The sequence below is a fragment of the Sturnira hondurensis genome, unplaced genomic scaffold (assembly GCF_014824575.4).
Source record: "Sturnira hondurensis isolate 20B ecotype Veracruz unplaced genomic scaffold, ASM1482457v3 Scaffold0022017, whole genome shotgun sequence".
In the NCBI taxonomy this organism is placed as follows: domain Eukaryota; kingdom Metazoa; phylum Chordata; class Mammalia; order Chiroptera; family Phyllostomidae; genus Sturnira; species Sturnira hondurensis.
This window is the reverse complement of record NW_028094648.1, coordinates 6,938,707-6,955,577: the sequence shown is the minus strand read 5'-3', so window position 1 is coordinate 6,955,577 and position 16,871 is coordinate 6,938,707. Positions and strand designations below refer to the sequence as shown.

Genomic DNA, 16,871 nt, shown 5'->3' with positions numbered 1-16,871 from the left:
GTATTACTTCCCATCCTGCCACGCATGCTGCCTGGACCCCCCTCTTTCAGGGTCCACCTGGTCCTTACACAGTTCTGCACGTTTACTCATACAATCCCAGCTCTCATTTCTCTTACCGAACTTAGTCTCTCAGTTGGGGTAAAGGGAGAAAAGGAAATCAAAAGCAGGACAAGGCAAAAGACAATAGAAAATTTTCCACTGAGCTCAAATGGTAACAGTAAACTGCCGTTCAGTTTAAACTGACGTGCCATTTTCTTTCCCAAAGTTTCCAAATGAATTTTTCTCTCTGGGTCACGCATACTAGTACTTCTGGGCCCCACTACTGTGTGTGTGCGCATGTGCACGCACATGTGAGAGAGAATGTGCACGTGAGTGTGCATGAGCTTATGCAGTGGCAAGTTTGTGAATGTGAGTGACAGTGCGTTTGTGTGTGTGTGAGAGAGAGACAGAGAGACAGACAGACAGTAAACAGGGAGCGGGAGAGAGTCAGGTTCCCTAGGTCTTTTGCCATTGTTCTCAACAAAAGAAAAAAATCTCTGCAGTTTGAAACAAACTGATGTAAATAGAAGTTTCTAGGCTCTTTTATTGAAAGGTTGGATCACTTTATGATGCTACTTAAATGTCCTCAAGCTCAGCCCTCTCATTTGTGCCTCATTAAAGATCTGCAGAATGATGCTTTCTGGTTTCAATTACCCTGGCCAAGCAGGCCGGGCCGAAGGGTGACAGCCGCTAGCTAGTGGCAATCACTGTTCTGGAAGAAAACAGTGGCACAGCATCCCCGTGCTCTGTGCTTGTGGAGGGAGGCCTCACAGAAGAGAAACAACCTTCCTGAATTCCTATGGTTTGGTAACATCACTCGCAGCCAATTGTTAGAGCAGCTTTGCAGCGAGATTCTAAAAGGCCTCCTAGCAGTGCATGATGGCAGGTGCCCTGCTGCGTCCCCCGGGATGGAGGGCAGCCCCCTCCTGCATGGACGAGGCTCACCATGTTTGTCCAAGCATGGTGACCTCAGAGACCTGGCTCTGCTGGGTCACCTTATCCCCTGCCTGGTCTCCCCGATCACGTCCAGGCCAAGAGAAGATCAGGGCCATCTGCTAAATGGTCCTGGCAGCCCTTTCGCCTGCAAGCGCCAGTTGAAAGCCATAAGAATCCAACTGTTTTGTTATGCAACCCTCCCAGGCAGCGCAGTTTCCACTAGAACGGGGAGGATGCCAATCGGAGTGTCGTCAGTTACACCGCCGCCTGTCCCTTGGGGCTGATGGGCCCGGCCTTGTACTCCACCCGTGAAGGCCACTGGGAATTTCAGTGTGTCTACGATAAGTGCTTGAATTTTTTTCTTATTCCAAAGAACAGGCACTTCTTGCCAAAGAAACTGCTCACGATGTGCCAAAAACTGGCCGCTCAGCAACCTAGAAGAGGCGGGATGGAACTGTCATCTGAGTATCAGACAGGAAATACATGACGAGGAAGAAGCGTCTTGTCATTCTTGGCACATGCTTGACTTCTGCCTGATAAGCAACTCTTCCTTTCGCCTTCCTCCTGGAAACTCCTCCCTAATGTCCTTCCCTCAACCGAGCCTCAGAGGACGGCAATGCCCAAAGCATTCTGTTCTGCCCCTTCTCTCCCTGAAAGATCTGTGGGTTGGCGGAGTAACTTAGAGACAGCTTTTTTTTTTTTCCCATGGAGGGCCATTAAGCTAGAGGAAATTTACATTAGAGCTGTGTATGAATGAATGCGAGTGATTAGATAAAACACAAAGTGCTTCGTTAATCTACTATAAAAACAATTTCAGAAGGTATATGCTCCAGTTTCACATTACTTTATGTTATTGTTCAAGGAGGAGGAAAGAGCAGAAAGGGGGAGAGGGGAGGAGGAGAAGGAAGGGTAGGGAGGTAGAGGAAGGGAAGGGAGGAAGAAAGAAGAAGCTAGAGAGGAGAAGACAGAGGAAGGAGGGAAAGACAGACAAAATGATAGATACAGAAATACTTATATACAGAGCAAAAGGAGAGTGGAAGAATGAGAAAGTCAGAGAGGGACAAAGACATCTCAATTAAATTACAACTCTCATATTAGGAGCATATCAACATAGTAATTATGGGAAGTAACTGCTCCACATTCAGTATTTCATCCATCCATCCATCCATCCATTTATCCAGTTAATTGGTCTGAATTGATTTTTATTAAACCTTTCTTAATGGCCTCACAGCCACGGTCTCTACCTTCAGTATGATGTCCCCTGGCAGTAGCCGGCCATCTCTGGCAATCACCCCATCACGGTAGATGTGTTGGATGATGATGTGGACCAGCGGGGTTTCGCTGCCTCCCACAAGCCTAATGGAGAGGTTTTCATTGGGATCCACTCGGTTAATCTTGATGCTGGTAATTTCACCATCTGGAATCAGGTGATACAACCTTGGAAAGACTGAAATGGACAAAGACAGTATTTACTTAAGCTGCCCGCCCAGTGGACATTTCCAACCAACTCCTCTTCTTGCCAAACTCAGGTTTCGGCCAGACTAAACTATGCCCTGATCCTCACACCTGTGTTCTATTTGCCTTCCTCCACGCCAGCCTAAGTGTCTTTGCCTGGAATGTCTTTTATTCTAGGCCTAAACCCAATTTCTTCTTCAAGGCCTGCAGGAAATGACTCCTCCCAATTAAACTCTGCCCCGACTCCCTCATTCCCTGCTCTCTCTAAAGATCCCATTTCCCATAAAACTTTTTCTTTATTTCTCATGACATTCAACCTTCTATTATTTTTCATGCCCACTTCTCATAGCTCCCACTGAGCTCTGTGATCCTTGAGGACATATCTCTGGAGCTTCTGGGGTTCTGTACACAAACCTCCGCACACGGGAGACTTCCGCCAATGTTTGGGTGAACAGGCATAAATGAATGGCCGGCCCTTCTTTACGGAATGGACTGCCGTGCATCACTTACTTATCGGGGAACCCAAGAGAACAAACCTGCTCTTCTGACCTCTCAGATCATTTCGAAGACTTCTTCCTGCAAGTCCCTGCTTTTCAGGCTTAGCAACTCTCCAGCCCTCTCTCTATCAGATACTTTTGTCAACAAAAGGAGTCAATCAAACAGCATGATTCGTGATCAAGAAAAGAGCCCAGGCTTGGTTGGTGGCTTTTAGAGGTTCAGCCCTGATCTGCCAGAATCACCACCCATAATGCAGAGGCAGGAGGAGACTCGGAGGTCATCGGGGCTGGCATTTCGAACTTTCTCTTTGAACCGAGGACTCTTCTCTCCCACCCACTGTGCCCACACAGACCTGCTCCAGTCCTCGTGCAGCTTGAAAGCTAGGAAACCTTAATCTTACAAATGAGGACATTTGGGCTCAGAGAGGGGAAGGGATGTAACTGGCTGGGGGACACAAAGTTCGGTGGCCACTGGAGCCAGGTCAGAACCAAGGGCTCCAGATGACCAGCCTTTGCGTCACCGCTCTCAGGTTTCTCTGGAGCCAGGGGTTCCCAACCAGGAGATGACAGTCCTACGGGGGACTTTCCCTACAGACCTATAAGCCGGCAGCACTAACTGGCGCTGTTCTCCACCTGGGTTTGACTGGAGGTGTGCAGAGGGGACGCCATCCAATGCCGACCCAGCTACACCCAGTTAGGTGGATGACGCATTCTTCCCGGGTCGCTTGGAGGTGGGCAGAGATGCTTCTGTCTCCTGTAGCTGCTGACCACTGCCCAAGATTCTCCCTTAATTACATCATCCGGGACAATCAAGACCGAGAGCCTGGTTCTGCATAGTACACTCTTTGTGAGTATTATCAAAATGCATGACCTTAGTCCATTTCCCCTAATGAACAATGAATGCACTGATGTGCACTCAACTCTCTAGGAACAATGCAGAAAGAATTAGAATTATTTCTAAGTATTGTACCATATGATAAACACAGCACTTTAGCAGCCAGAGGAAGCCAGAGACATTATGAATGCGGGCCCTTGCCCTCCACCGGGATCCAATCTAAAGTAAGTGACTGGCTTTGCTGAGAGGCTGTGGGCAGCCGGCCTCCTCTGCCGGGTCCTGGTGCTACACAGCACTGGGGCGACTGAGTCCAGTGAATGTTCAACTACTGTGACTGCGTTAAGTAGCGTGCCCCACAGGCATTTGTTGGAGCAGGTTTGGTGACAAGGGGATAGACATTTTAAAAATTATTTTGAGCAAGGAAAGATTTGGAAATAATCAAAGCTGCTGATTTTCTTTCTTTCCTCCCTCCCCTCCTTCCCAGCAGACTTACAAAAACCATACTCCCAACCTGAACCACTCAAGGATGTTTGATTTGATAATCTGAGTGGACATAGCCAATCACACTTGTAAATGATGTTAATTAGAGCCACATCTGTGAGACCCTAGTGACCTTAAAGTGTTATGATAATTTTTAAACTGCCCAACTGTGTTAGTCTAGAAAACAAAATTGTTCAATATTCTGTCTTTGCTCAAGGACTAAGGGATATAATGTTATTTGCTAAGAGTTTATTATATGCTGGGCACTGAGCTAAACAATTGGCATGCATAGTTTTGGGGAGTTTTTTTGGTTTTTGGTTTATTTTTTTTTGTCCTAAGAATCCTATGAAGTAGATAATGATTATCACTGTTCTTTTTTTAGATGACGAAACACTGAAGCTTACAGTTAAGTAACCCGGTCATGCAGCCAATAAGTAGTAGAGCCAGTCTCCTTACTGACATGAGAAGCATGGATGAACTGCACCTCGAGAGTTCACTGGATGCCACTACTGGCCTCCTTGGGTCTTAGTGCCTCGTACCATCCCAGAGAAATGGCTTCCCAGAGCATCTGAGGAAGTCCGTTCTCTCCCCCTCGAAGGCCCTCCACCTCGTCTTTCTGAAACACAGCTCCAGTTCTGCAATAATTCTACACATGAGTTTCCACGGCACTATTTTCTCGTCTAGAATGAACTTCCTGAAGCCAGGACCTGGATTTTACCATCTTCTTATAAAAATCACTGAGCCTTGGTTTGTGCCTTAAACATACTAGTCTTTTATGAAAAATGTTTCTGCAATAAACATGCAAATAAATCTTATTCATGCAGTGGAAAACTTTATATGGAGTGTGATTAAAGAGCCTTGAATCAGAAAGGAAGACTGGCAGAAAGGAAGTTCTAATCACTTTGCTTACTCATTGCACAAACATTCAGTGAGCGCTATTATACACCAGATTCTGTGTTAGGCTTTGAGAATACACGGGCTCAGAAGGAGAACCCTTTCCCTTATAGGTTCATTTACAATGAAAGGTGATCATTGCTCTAGTAGAGATCCAGGTGCTTTAAGAACACAAAGGAGTGAGGACTGAGGGAATGAAGGAGGGCTTCAAGGAGGAGGCAAAGCCTATGCTGGAAGGAGGCATTAGAATGCCAGATGAAGGAGGGTGGGAGTGCAGGCTGGACAACAACATGGAAGTGGGCAAAAGACAGTATTTACAGGACTGTGATAATAAGTTCAGAATAATAAAATAATCAGTGTGTATAGGGTGGGAGGTGATAAGTGAGCAAGCGGTCTTATAAGAAGACCTTATAAATTCTCTGAAGGCATGCTATGGACAGTGGTTTGGGCTCTACCTCCAAACCCCCAGGAGAAAAGGGTACTTAGGCAGTAGTTAGGGTGTGGATTCTGGAGCCGGAGGACCCTTTTTAAAACCCTAGGTGTGCCCTTTTCCAGCTGCGTGACTTTGAGCTGGTAACCTAAGGTCTCCTGGTCTGCTTCCCTGTCTATAACCTGTGCATGATCCCATAGTGTTGCTGCGATGTCTAAATGACTCAGAACACTACCTAGCACAAAGAAAAAGCTCATTTTTTTAAAGCCACTATAATTCCTGCCCTAAAGTTCTAACATAAAATGAAAAGAAGGAATAAGGAAAGCATTTCTTCAGCTCCACTGATACTGGGGAAAGCTCAGGGGATCTAAGATCCAGTGAGAACTCTGCATGGATGCTAGAGCCATGTTACCTGGGTTCCACATGTGGCAAGGTACTCTGGGGCAGACTAAGTAACCTCCTGTGCCTCAGTTTCCTCATTGGTAGAACAGCTACTTCACATGGTTGTTGTATGGATTGCATGAGTTAATGCATGGGAACACGCAGAACCAGGTATCACATAGACATACATAGTGGTAATACGGGCAAGTAGTTGCATAGCATGTACTCCGGGCCGGGCACTGTTCTAACTGCTCTTCACTCATTGACTATAATTATTCTTTGTATGCAGGAAGCTAGAACCTGAAGGTAAGGGATCTAACACTTTTCCCCTCAGGCTATGTAACAAGAGAGCAATAATTTCTGCTTGCAGTGGCTTGTGTAACAAGAAGGCTACTCAAGGTAAGAAATGTTTTGTATCCCTGGGAAGAGAGTTGTCACAGAAAGTGAGCAGGGTCAGGTTGTCATGGTGCCTAAAGTTACTTGGGGAGACCAGCGCCCCCAGCCTGAGGGGAGCTCACTTACCTTCAGGAGAAGTGGTGTTTTCAGAATTTCCTCTGCCCTGGTCAGCTTGGTTGGCAACTGCAGTTCCACTCTTTGTCCTTCGAAGAACACTCAGAGCTCGATTTATCTTTTTAAACGACCTGCTTCTAACAGAGGATCGCTCAAAGGGCCGTGCTGAGGAGCAGAGAGAAGGAACAGTCGATACAAGTCACAGAAACCCTCTTTTATGGCTGGGGGGAATCATACAGTAAAACTCAAGGAGTGATTCTGCAGGATGATAGATTTGCTTGGGTGTGTTTTCTAAGTTTACCACATTGAAACTGTACGCTTGTTGAAAAGTCTGCTTGTCTTTTTCCCTGGGTGAGACTGAGTACGACAGCATCTCTCCTGAGCAGCGCCAATGGGCAGGCACTGACCCTGAGGAATCACTAGGTCTGGCTTCCACCCATCACCAACTCAGACTATCCCCTCTCTAGTGATCAGAAGTACTGGTAGTTTCATTTTGCTTTGGAGAATTGAATATCACATTGCTGCCCAAACTACCAGAATGATTTCTCCTTAAAAAAAATATTTCAAGAACTTTCCACAGTAAATATCCCACAGAGGGCCATCCCAAGACAAGGAGCGCATTCCTGGCCAACTACCCATTTGCCTCACCCCTGGTTCGGTTGCCCCGGCCACAGTCCGATGGACTGTTTGCTGGCTGGCCATCCTCTGCCGTGGACACGTAGGCAGGGTTGTCCAGGCCAGGCTCGTCGGTCATTAAGGCGATGGTGGCAGCTGCAGACACCTCTGGGAAGAGCGTCGTTGCCGGGAGGCTCGCACAGCCGTCGGGCTGACCATCCTGAGAGCGCCTCTTCCGGTCTTTGGTCAGGCCATAGTGCGAGGCACCTTTGCAGCTGTAACAGGACCAGTGCTTGTGAGAAATGGCTCCAGCTTTGCTCATTATTCAACCAGCCAGCCTCTTTACGCAGACATGCCTGCTCTTCTCAGAGCCTGACTTCCTCACTCCTAGACCCACCTCCCCTTTCACTTGCATGTACTCAGTATACACTTGCCAACCAAATGGATGAATAATTTGAGAAAATTTTTGAACAATGCTTATTGCCTTGTTTTAAAGCAATTTTTACACTGAAATGCAAATGTGTGGATCTTGTATCATATCTACGAGACTGGGGCTTGAGGCTAGTGACCTTCAACTCTTTGGACTTGGTAATTAATTCCTTCATGCCGGTGTTTATTTTGACCACAAAAGCACTCAGTTACATTCTCAGTCCTGTCTTTTGGGTTTAGCTCCCAAAGCACTGAACATAAATCCATAGCTCCCCTCAGATTCCATACTTAACTGTCCATGGAAACAGAGTCACCATCCCCACAAAGACACAGGAATTTACTCAGCACTGCTATTCTCGAGAGGCAGCCTTGCCAGTTTTCCTTCTCTACATCTGGGCTGGTCTCAGACTGGCTGGCATGAGGGGCTGTAGGCTCCCATGCACTGAAAAATTTCATTCATTGTCATGTCTTCTAACACTGAGAGAGTTAAACAATATCCATGGTGTTAAAGAAAAAACGCCATAATTGTCTGTACCCATTTACCACCCACGTGAAACAGCAGGCTCAAGGGCCAGGAGACCAAGATCTGCATTGGTCTGGAGCTATATTCTGCTTTCGATGTACTTCCATGTGCCACTGGGCAAGTCGTTCCAGCTCTTAGGTAGAGTTTCGGTCAGAAAATGGTGGTAATGTAACTATCCCACTGCTCTGTGGAGAGGAAGTAGCCACAGATGGCCACACCAGCTCCCGTAGTTGTTGCGAGGGCAGAAGAGATATGGGTGAGCCCCTTTAAGAAGTGGCCATTGCATATAATGGGCGTGCTAGTGAGTCTATATACATATTATCAATTAATTACACAAAACCTTATTGGTTGAGATATTTTAACACTTGATATTAAATAAGCCATTTGAAAGGCTATTTGGAGTGATGCTTTGCATGTAAGATGTTTGAAAGTCAACAGAATCAAGCAATGTCGCCACTCATTATCACGTAGTATTTATACGGCCCAGGGAAACACAGAGCTGGTGGACAGAAGGGCCTACTGTCCAGAGCAGAGTCCTTGCTTTAAAGTTTCCCAGCTGTGTGATCCAGGGGCAACTCTGTCAACCTTGTTCTACTGTCTAATCTGCACGTTACACCTTGGCTTGCTGAGAGGTCTCGTTGACCTCAAGTCTTGTCAAGAGTTCAGTACCTTGTCAGGTAGATATTAAGTTCTCAGTAGATTGTAGCTACTGCCATAATTTATCCTTTCTAAGGTGCTCATTTTTACACACTTTAGCTTCTCTGAGATGAGGATGCATGGGTGACTGCTGGGTCATATAGAGCTTCCGCTGCAAGACGAGGTCACAGTGTGGCTGCCCTTGCCTCAGCACACCGAACGTGGTCACAGCGGTCCACCTGGTCACTTCTGTTGGGTTTCATCCACTCTCAGTGCTACAACATTGAGCTTAATTGTCATTAAGTGTCTTAGAAAGATAACATTATGATTAGTGTTGAAAGAAAAGTTAGCATCTCTATAGAAACCCTCAAAAACTGTAGTGGCATGTGAATTTTGTATTATTGAAGCACATATTCATCATTAGAAGGAGGATAGAAATTCCACATTTTCTCGCAATGAGAAAAGCAAATGCTGTATTTGCTTAGAAAGAAAGATACCCCCCACGAAGATGAAAAGTGGTGTTACATTTTATTACTGAGATCATTCCAAAGGATTGACCTGTTTTATGCCAAATAACACAACTAGAGGGCAGGAGAAGTCAGCAATTTGTCTGAGTGGATTCCAAAGCCCCTAGTGCCTGATGTGACCAACCCACAACTGTTTTGAGATCACTGAACCAGTGGCAGATTTTAAAATGTTCTTTTCTTGTTGGTATATAATGTTGAAATATAATGTTTCTTATAATCCATGGCACCTCAGATTTGATGGAATGTGGTTTAACAGTTAGTAGAAAAGGACTTTGATCGTATACCCCTACACCCTTATCTTATTTAAGATGAAACAGGCTTCCAGCTTCTAAGGCTAGTCTTTCCCTCACTGAAAGTGTTCAAGCTCCCTACTCGAATTGATGAGGTTTCACTGTTCTGATTAGCTTCTCTGGCTCGGAATTATTCTGCTTAAAACCAGCAAAGTGGTTGATATGGGAAACTCAAAAACTGTAAGAAACACTGTGTGATGGGGTGGGGGGGGGAAGGCCAGAATGCATTTGAACAGCTCCAAAGTCATAAATACCTGAGCGGAACACTTCTGTGCAAGCCAGCAGCATTCAGTTAGCAATGCAGGGAAAGGAAGTTCCTCTTTAGTTGGACTTGGAAAGAGTCTCTTTTCCTGGGGCAGCAATGCCCTTGCCCTTACCCATGTGCCCTGCCAGAGCAGGAAATGAATTTCCCATGGGACAAACGGCTGGCAAAGGCACAAGCCATGGCTTTCTGGGGGCACAGAGCATATTCCAATGGGCAAAGTGGCATCCTATTCTTCCTCATTCATCAGGAGGGGTAAAGCATTTAAAAGTACCTGAATCGCGAGACTATACCATGAAAAAAACCATTGCTCTTTCAAATCCTTGGCGTTCCAAAGGCACAGGTGAGTCCAGGAAAGGAAAACCTCATGAAATGGGTAAGGAAGCCCTCCCTGTGGCCTCATATCATGGCTAGCCTTACAACAGCTGGAGAGGATACAGAACCTAGGTTTAACTGCTCTGGCCCATAAGCCTCGATAAAAAAGGTTCTGTTAAAGCAACTCACACTGGTGTAATGTCGCCTGCTCCAGTTTCTTGGCTTCGCCTGAATCTGAGGCACAGAGTGATCTAGGAAGGTAGCGGCTTGTACTTACTCATTACCACGTTTGAGTTGACTAGTACTGGGGCCTCTTGATTTACAAGCACAAAGGGGGAGAGGGGAGGGAAATAGCTGATTAGCATTGGCCAGTCCAGGAACATACTGTGAACCGTGGGTGGTGTTCAAATCAAGCAGGATTTGCTGTCCCTTTAAGATATCCTGAGCAGGAAGTACTCTCAGGTGGTGATGGGTGATGGCCATGAACTTGAAGGATGAACATAAGGAACATGGAGAACCATGTTTCAAACAAACCATGCACTTTTGATTTGCTGTCTATGCAACAAAGCAACTCTGAAAAATCACTGTTTTTGTTGTTGTTCTTAATAATGGAGTTGGGGTCCTGATTAAAGTGAACAGAGGCAAGTCAGTCTTAATATAAGAACGCTGACACTGTTTGTCCTTTTTTGGCAGGGTGAGAAGCCAGAAGAGAAAATAAACTCCCTTCCTTCAAAATGTCCTGAGCCCATGAGTTCACTGTTAATGGGAGTTGACTGGAGGCAGGCTAGACCCCAGGCATAACTCGCAGGGACTCTGATGGCACGTCCCCCACTGAGTTCAGCCAACTGGGCAGCGCAAGCTGGCCTGCAGGGGAGGGCTCCTTTCTCATGGTGAACTATCCACTATGACGAGAGAATAAAAGCTGTCCACCAGAAAGTGAGCCTCAATACCCTCATCATAACAGTCTGGCTAACTCTACGACCTCCCTTTGATCTTACTTCCCTCACATTCTTTCTCTTTCAGTTCACTTCTGAATTAGGTAAACACTGAGTCTGCTCCTCATGTTGAGTTCATTAATTGCCCAGTCTGGTCCTACTTGAAATGAGGCTTGCAAACTCATATGCTAGTCAGGTGAGGAAATGAGGGCGGCCAGGCTGGGAGGGGAGAGCCACAGTGAAGTGTTTCAAGGGCACAACAGCCTACACCGCCGACAGGCTTGGCTGATTGTTGCCCCAAGGAGACCAGCTCAAGAGCAACAGGGGGAAAAAAAAGAAGAAATAAAAGACACCTACATTGGAAAGCAAGGAGTAAAACCGTCACTATTTGCAGATGACATGAGATTATCTAGAGAAAACCCTAAAGATACCACCAAAAAAAAAACCTGTTAGAACTAATAAATTCAGTAAAGTTGGAAGATACCATATCAATATACAGAATATGTTGCATTTCTATACACTAATAATTATCTCTCAGAAAAATAAATTAAAATAACAATCTCATTAGCAATTCTATCAAAAAAAAACCAAAATAACTATGGATATATTTAACCAAGGAGGTAAAAGACTGAAAACTTTCATCAAGACATTGATGAAAAAATTGAAGATACAAATAAATGAAAAAATATTTCATGTTCATAGATTAGGGGAATTAATATTGTTAAAATGTCCATATTCTCAAAGCAACCTACAGATCTGATGCAATCTCTATAAAAATTCCAACGGCATTTTTCATAGAAAAGAACAAGCAATCCTAAAATTTGTATAGAACCACAGAAGACACCAAAACTATAGTAATCAAAACAGTATGGTTTTGGCCCCAAAACAGACATGTAGATAGATGAATGGAACAGAACAGAGAGACCATAAATAAAACCACACACATATGGCCAATTAATTTATAACAAGGAATCAAGAATATACAAAGGGTAAAGATAGTCTCTTCAGTAAATGGTGTGGGGAGCTGGACAAGCCACATGCAGAAGAATGAATCTGGACCACAATCTTACACCACATTAAAAACTTAACTCAAAAGGAATTAATGACATGAGAGTAAGACCTGAAACCATAAAACTCCTAGAGGAAAATATAGATGATTAGCTCCTTGACATCACTCTTGACAATAATTTTTTTTTTTTGGATCTGACATCAAAACAAAGGATCCAAAAGCAAAAATAAACAAGTGGGACTACAGCAAACTAAAAAACTTCTGCACAGTGAAGGAAACCATCAACAAAATGAAAAGACAATCTAAGCCACAGGTGGCAAACACAAGGCCCTCCACCCCGGCACCTTGTTTCTACCTGGCAGCAGCACCAAGCTCACACTTAACTATTAAGGAGTAGTTACATTTACACAGTCCTAAAATTACATTTGGCCCTTTGAAGGCAACTGGGAGATTGATGATGTGGCCCCTGGTGAAAATGAGTTTGACACTCCTGATCTATGGAATGAGAGAAAATATTATCAAGTCATATATCTGATAAGAAGTTAATACCCAAAATACAAGAGGGACCTCCCCCCAAAACATGGAATTATCTTCTGGATGGCAGGCCCCTTGTAGTGCAGGCTTTCCGCACTAGGTGTTCTAAGAACCCATCTGTATTAATGTACCACCTGGAATTATTGTAAGAGGCTGAGTTTGGCTTCAGTGAATTTTTTTGAAGGCTCTTTCAATATGTTCACCCATTTCACGATGGGCGATTTGTGAGCACACCTGCCCACACGGCGCTACATCTTCAGCGGTTTTAAAAAACAGCATGATGGGACCAATTTCGCTCCAAGCAACTTTTGTTCCCCCAGATGAAAAAAAAGTCCTCAAAGGGAAATGTTTTGCTGATGTAAAAAAGGTGAAACAAAAATCAGCAGAAGCACTAAAAAGCATCAAAATCAATGAGTTCAAACACTGCTTTGAGCAGTGGAGAAAAACTCTCAATGGGTGCATTGATCAAATGGAGAATAGTTTGGAGGTGACTGTAGTTTAAACATGTAAGAATAAATACACAAGTTTTAATAAATAAATCCCAGGTCTTGGGAGTCCCCCATTCTATAAAGAATTTATACAATTCAATAGCAAAAAAAAAAAAACTGATGAAAAATGAGAAGATAATCTGAATGGACATTTTCCCAAAGACACAGACGTGACCAACAGGTACATAAAAATATGCTCGCCATCGTTAATCATCAGCAAGACACAAATTAAAACCACAATGAGATAGCACCTCCCACCGGCTGGGATGGCTACTATGGAACAGCCAACAAATGAGTGCTGGGGAGAACTCGGAGGAAAGGGGGCCCGTGAGCACGTACAGGCAAGCTAAGTGGTGCAGACACCACGGAAAGCAGTGTGAGGTTTCTCAAAAAATTCCAGACAGAACTGCCAGAGGCCTCAGCAATTCCACTTCTGGGTACTTATCCAAGGAAATGAAAAACACTAATCTGAGAGGTATCTACATTCCCACTGCAGCATTTTTACAATAGCTAAAATGTGGAAACAACCTGTGTCCATCAGTGTGTGTGTGTGTGTGCATACGCACACACATATATACATGATGGAATATTATTTAGCTAAAAAAATAAAATCTTGCCATTTGTGACAACATGGATGGACCTTGAGGGTAGACAAATAAGTGAAATAAGCCAGACAGAGAAAGACAAATACTGTATGATCACATATGTAAAATCTTAAAAAATAAACAAATAAACATGACGCTCACAGAAACAGAACAGTTTGGTGGTTACCAGAGGTGGAGCAGGGGGAGCTGATGACATGGGCTGAGGGGTCAAAGGTACGAATGTCCGTGTATACAATCACTATGTCACGGGCATGTACTGTACAGTGCGGTGGCTATAGTTGATAGTACTGTTTGGCATTTTTGAAAGTTGCTAAGAGAGTAAATCTGAAAAGTTCTCAATGCAAAATTTTATAACTATTTATGATGACAATGATAATTAGATTTATTGCAATCATTTTGCAATGTATGCCCATATCAAATCATTTATGCTGTACACCATAATACATTGAAACTAATACATTGTATTTTAATTATATTTTCAATTAAAAAAAAGATCATGACATACCACATAAACAAAATGAAGGTTAAAAAATCACATGATCATATCAACAGAAACAGAAGAAGCATTTGATAAAATCCAGCACCTTTATGATAAAAACTCTTAGCAAAGTGGGAACAGAGAGACCGTACAAGATAAAGGCATATACGACAAACCCACAGCCAACATCGTGCTCGATGGGCAAAACCTTTTAAAAGCATTTCCCTTAAAATTGGAAACAAGACATGGACGTCCACTTCCACCACTCTTATTCAAAATAGTTCTGGAAGTCCTAGCCATGGCAATCAGACTGGAAGAAGAAATAAAAGGCATCCAAACTGGAAAGGAAGAAGTTAAACTGTCATTGTTTGCAGATGACATGATACTGTGTAGCAGGGGCGTCAAACTCACACTCACCAGGGGCCACATCAGCCTTGCGGTTGCCTTCAAAGGGCTGAATGTAATTTTAGGACAGTATAAATGTGACTACCCCTTAACTAGGGGCAAGGAGCTCGGCACTGCTGCCGGGTAGAAACAAGGTGCCAGGCCAGATAAAACAAGGTGGAGGGCCGGATTCAGCCCATGGGCCTCGTGTTTGCCAGCTGTGCTATATAGAGAACTCTAAACATTCCACAGAAAAACTACTAGAACTGATGAATGAATTCAGTAAAGTAGCAGGATGCAAAATAAATATTCAGAAATCAGTTGCATTTCTATGCATAAATAATGAACAATCAGAAAGGGAAACTAAGAAAACAATCTCATTTACAATTGCATCAAAAAAGTACCTAGGAATAAACCTAGCCACAGATGTAAAAGACCTGTACTCAGAAAATTATGAGACACTGAAGAAAGAAATTGAAGAAGATATAAATAAGTGGAAGCACTTACTGTGTTCATGGATAGAAAGAATTAACACCATTAAAATGTCCATGCTATCTGAAACAATCTATAGATTCAATGCAATTCCTATCAAAATACGCTATTCCAATGGCACATTCATAAAACTAGAACAAATATTCCAAAAATTTATATGGAACCATGAAAGACCCTTAATAGCCACATCAATCTTGAGAAACACTGATTCAAAAGAATATATGCACCCCCATGTTCATTGCAACATTATTTACAATAGCCAAGATTTGGAAGCAGCAGTACATTTACACAATGGAATACTACTCAGCCCTATAAAAGAAGGAAGTCTTACTCTATGAGAGCATGGATAGACCTAGAGAGTTTTATGCTAAGGGAAATCAGTCAGTCAGAGGAAGACAAGTACCATATGATTTCACTTATATGTGGAATTCAATGAACAAAACAAACCAACAAGCAAAATAGTAATAGACTCATAGACATACAGAACAAACTGACAGTTGCCAAAGGGCTGGGTGAAAAAGGTGAAGGCATTAAAAAAATTAAATTAAATTAAATTAAAATTAAATTAAAGTAAAATAAAATATAATATTAACCCAGTATTGTAGAAGCGAGCAATTTGGAAGCTAAAATCCAGTTTTTAATGTGATATGTCTTGATTTTAAAAGTTGGCAGTAAGTTCAAAATTTTGAAGACCATTGTGTTGGCCAAACAAAACACATCTGTGGGCCAGATCCCTCTCAAGGGATGACAAATCCCAACTTCTGGGAATGACATAAAACTGCCAGCGTGGGCGAGTCAGGCTGATTTCTCTCTTGTCCCTCCTCCAGGAAGCCATCCTCTGTCTCCCTGCTCCCTCGCCCCGCACGTGTGTGCGGTTGGGGGTGCCTGCATGCAGAGGGGAAATGGCCTGAAAGGGGGTTCCCTCTCATTATTCGCCCCAGCCCCATTTCTGATCCAAGTCGGAGAACAAGATTGAATTCTCAGTTGTTTCTCTTTCACTCATGGGAGAGCTAATCGCTTGCCCAAAGCTAGTATATAATGGGAAAGGGAGACATTCAAGCCTAATGGACGTATTCACTTTCAGGCAAAGAGAATCAAGACTAGGGGCTCAGGAGGAAGCAAGTTTCCCTGCCAATAGCTGAGTCTCAAGCTTCAGCTGCTCTGCTGAACAGAATGAGCGACTCCAACTTTGCTTGAAGTGGGTCCCCGGGGGGCCAGGCCAGGAGACTGCTGAAGGAGAGGGGGGGTGGCTGTGAGAGAGCAACAGGCTCTGTCCTTTGTGTCCTTGAGTGAGGACTCACTGTGCTCTGGCTCACAGCAAGCCTTCTACAGGGTGCTAGTGACCCCAGAGGTGGAGGGTGGGCCTCAGTCATGCATGCTTGGCTCTGACTCCATCTCCAGGGCCACTACCCTGGCCCTCCTGATACCATGCCTCTGTGGCTTTGCTATATGTCTTAACCTGTCCCCTAGCTCCCTGTCTTCCCCCCCATCCCCCTGCCCAACCAATCCTGACCACTCCAACACGACATTTTACTGTTGACGTTCCAGGCCTTTCTTGGCCCGTGTTGATCATGACCTCACTACATACCTACATACATCTCTACAGCCTGGTAACCCAGAACAGGGTTGAGAAGAAAACAGCTAATGTCTATTGATTTATGTGCTATGTCATGCTTTATATTTGTGTCATGCTTTTACCCTCCTAACTAGCCTGTCACATTAGTTAAACTGCATCCACTTCACAGATGCAGATATGGAAGCCAGAAGGGAACAAAGCCTTGTGTAGGTGCACAGAGTGGAACCCAGGCTGTGGGGTTCTATGCCCTCTCCCCTCCCGTGGCCTGGCTGCAGCCCGAGGCCTCCCTGCACCCCAGGCTCATACATCAAGCCAT

General features: G+C 44.2%; 1 protein-coding gene across 3 annotated transcripts in view; it reads right to left on the bottom strand.

Moving 5' to 3' along the window:
• LNX1 (ligand of numb-protein X 1) overlaps positions 1 to 16,871 on the bottom strand; it is a 107,431-nt gene that overhangs the window by 25,318 nt on the left and 65,242 nt on the right. For 2 of the 3 annotated variants that reach the window (XM_037034193.1, XM_037034195.1), the window contains 3 exons: positions 7,106 to 7,347; positions 6,470 to 6,622; positions 2,220 to 2,422 (listed from right to left, as the gene is read on the bottom strand). In XM_037034193.1, coding sequence (XP_036890088.1) covers positions 2,220 to 2,422; positions 6,470 to 6,622; positions 7,106 to 7,347 — 598 coding nt within the window. The remainder of the gene's footprint in view (positions 1 to 2,219; positions 2,423 to 6,469; positions 6,623 to 7,105; positions 7,348 to 16,871) is intronic. The other variant, XM_037034194.1, reaches the window with a different exon arrangement.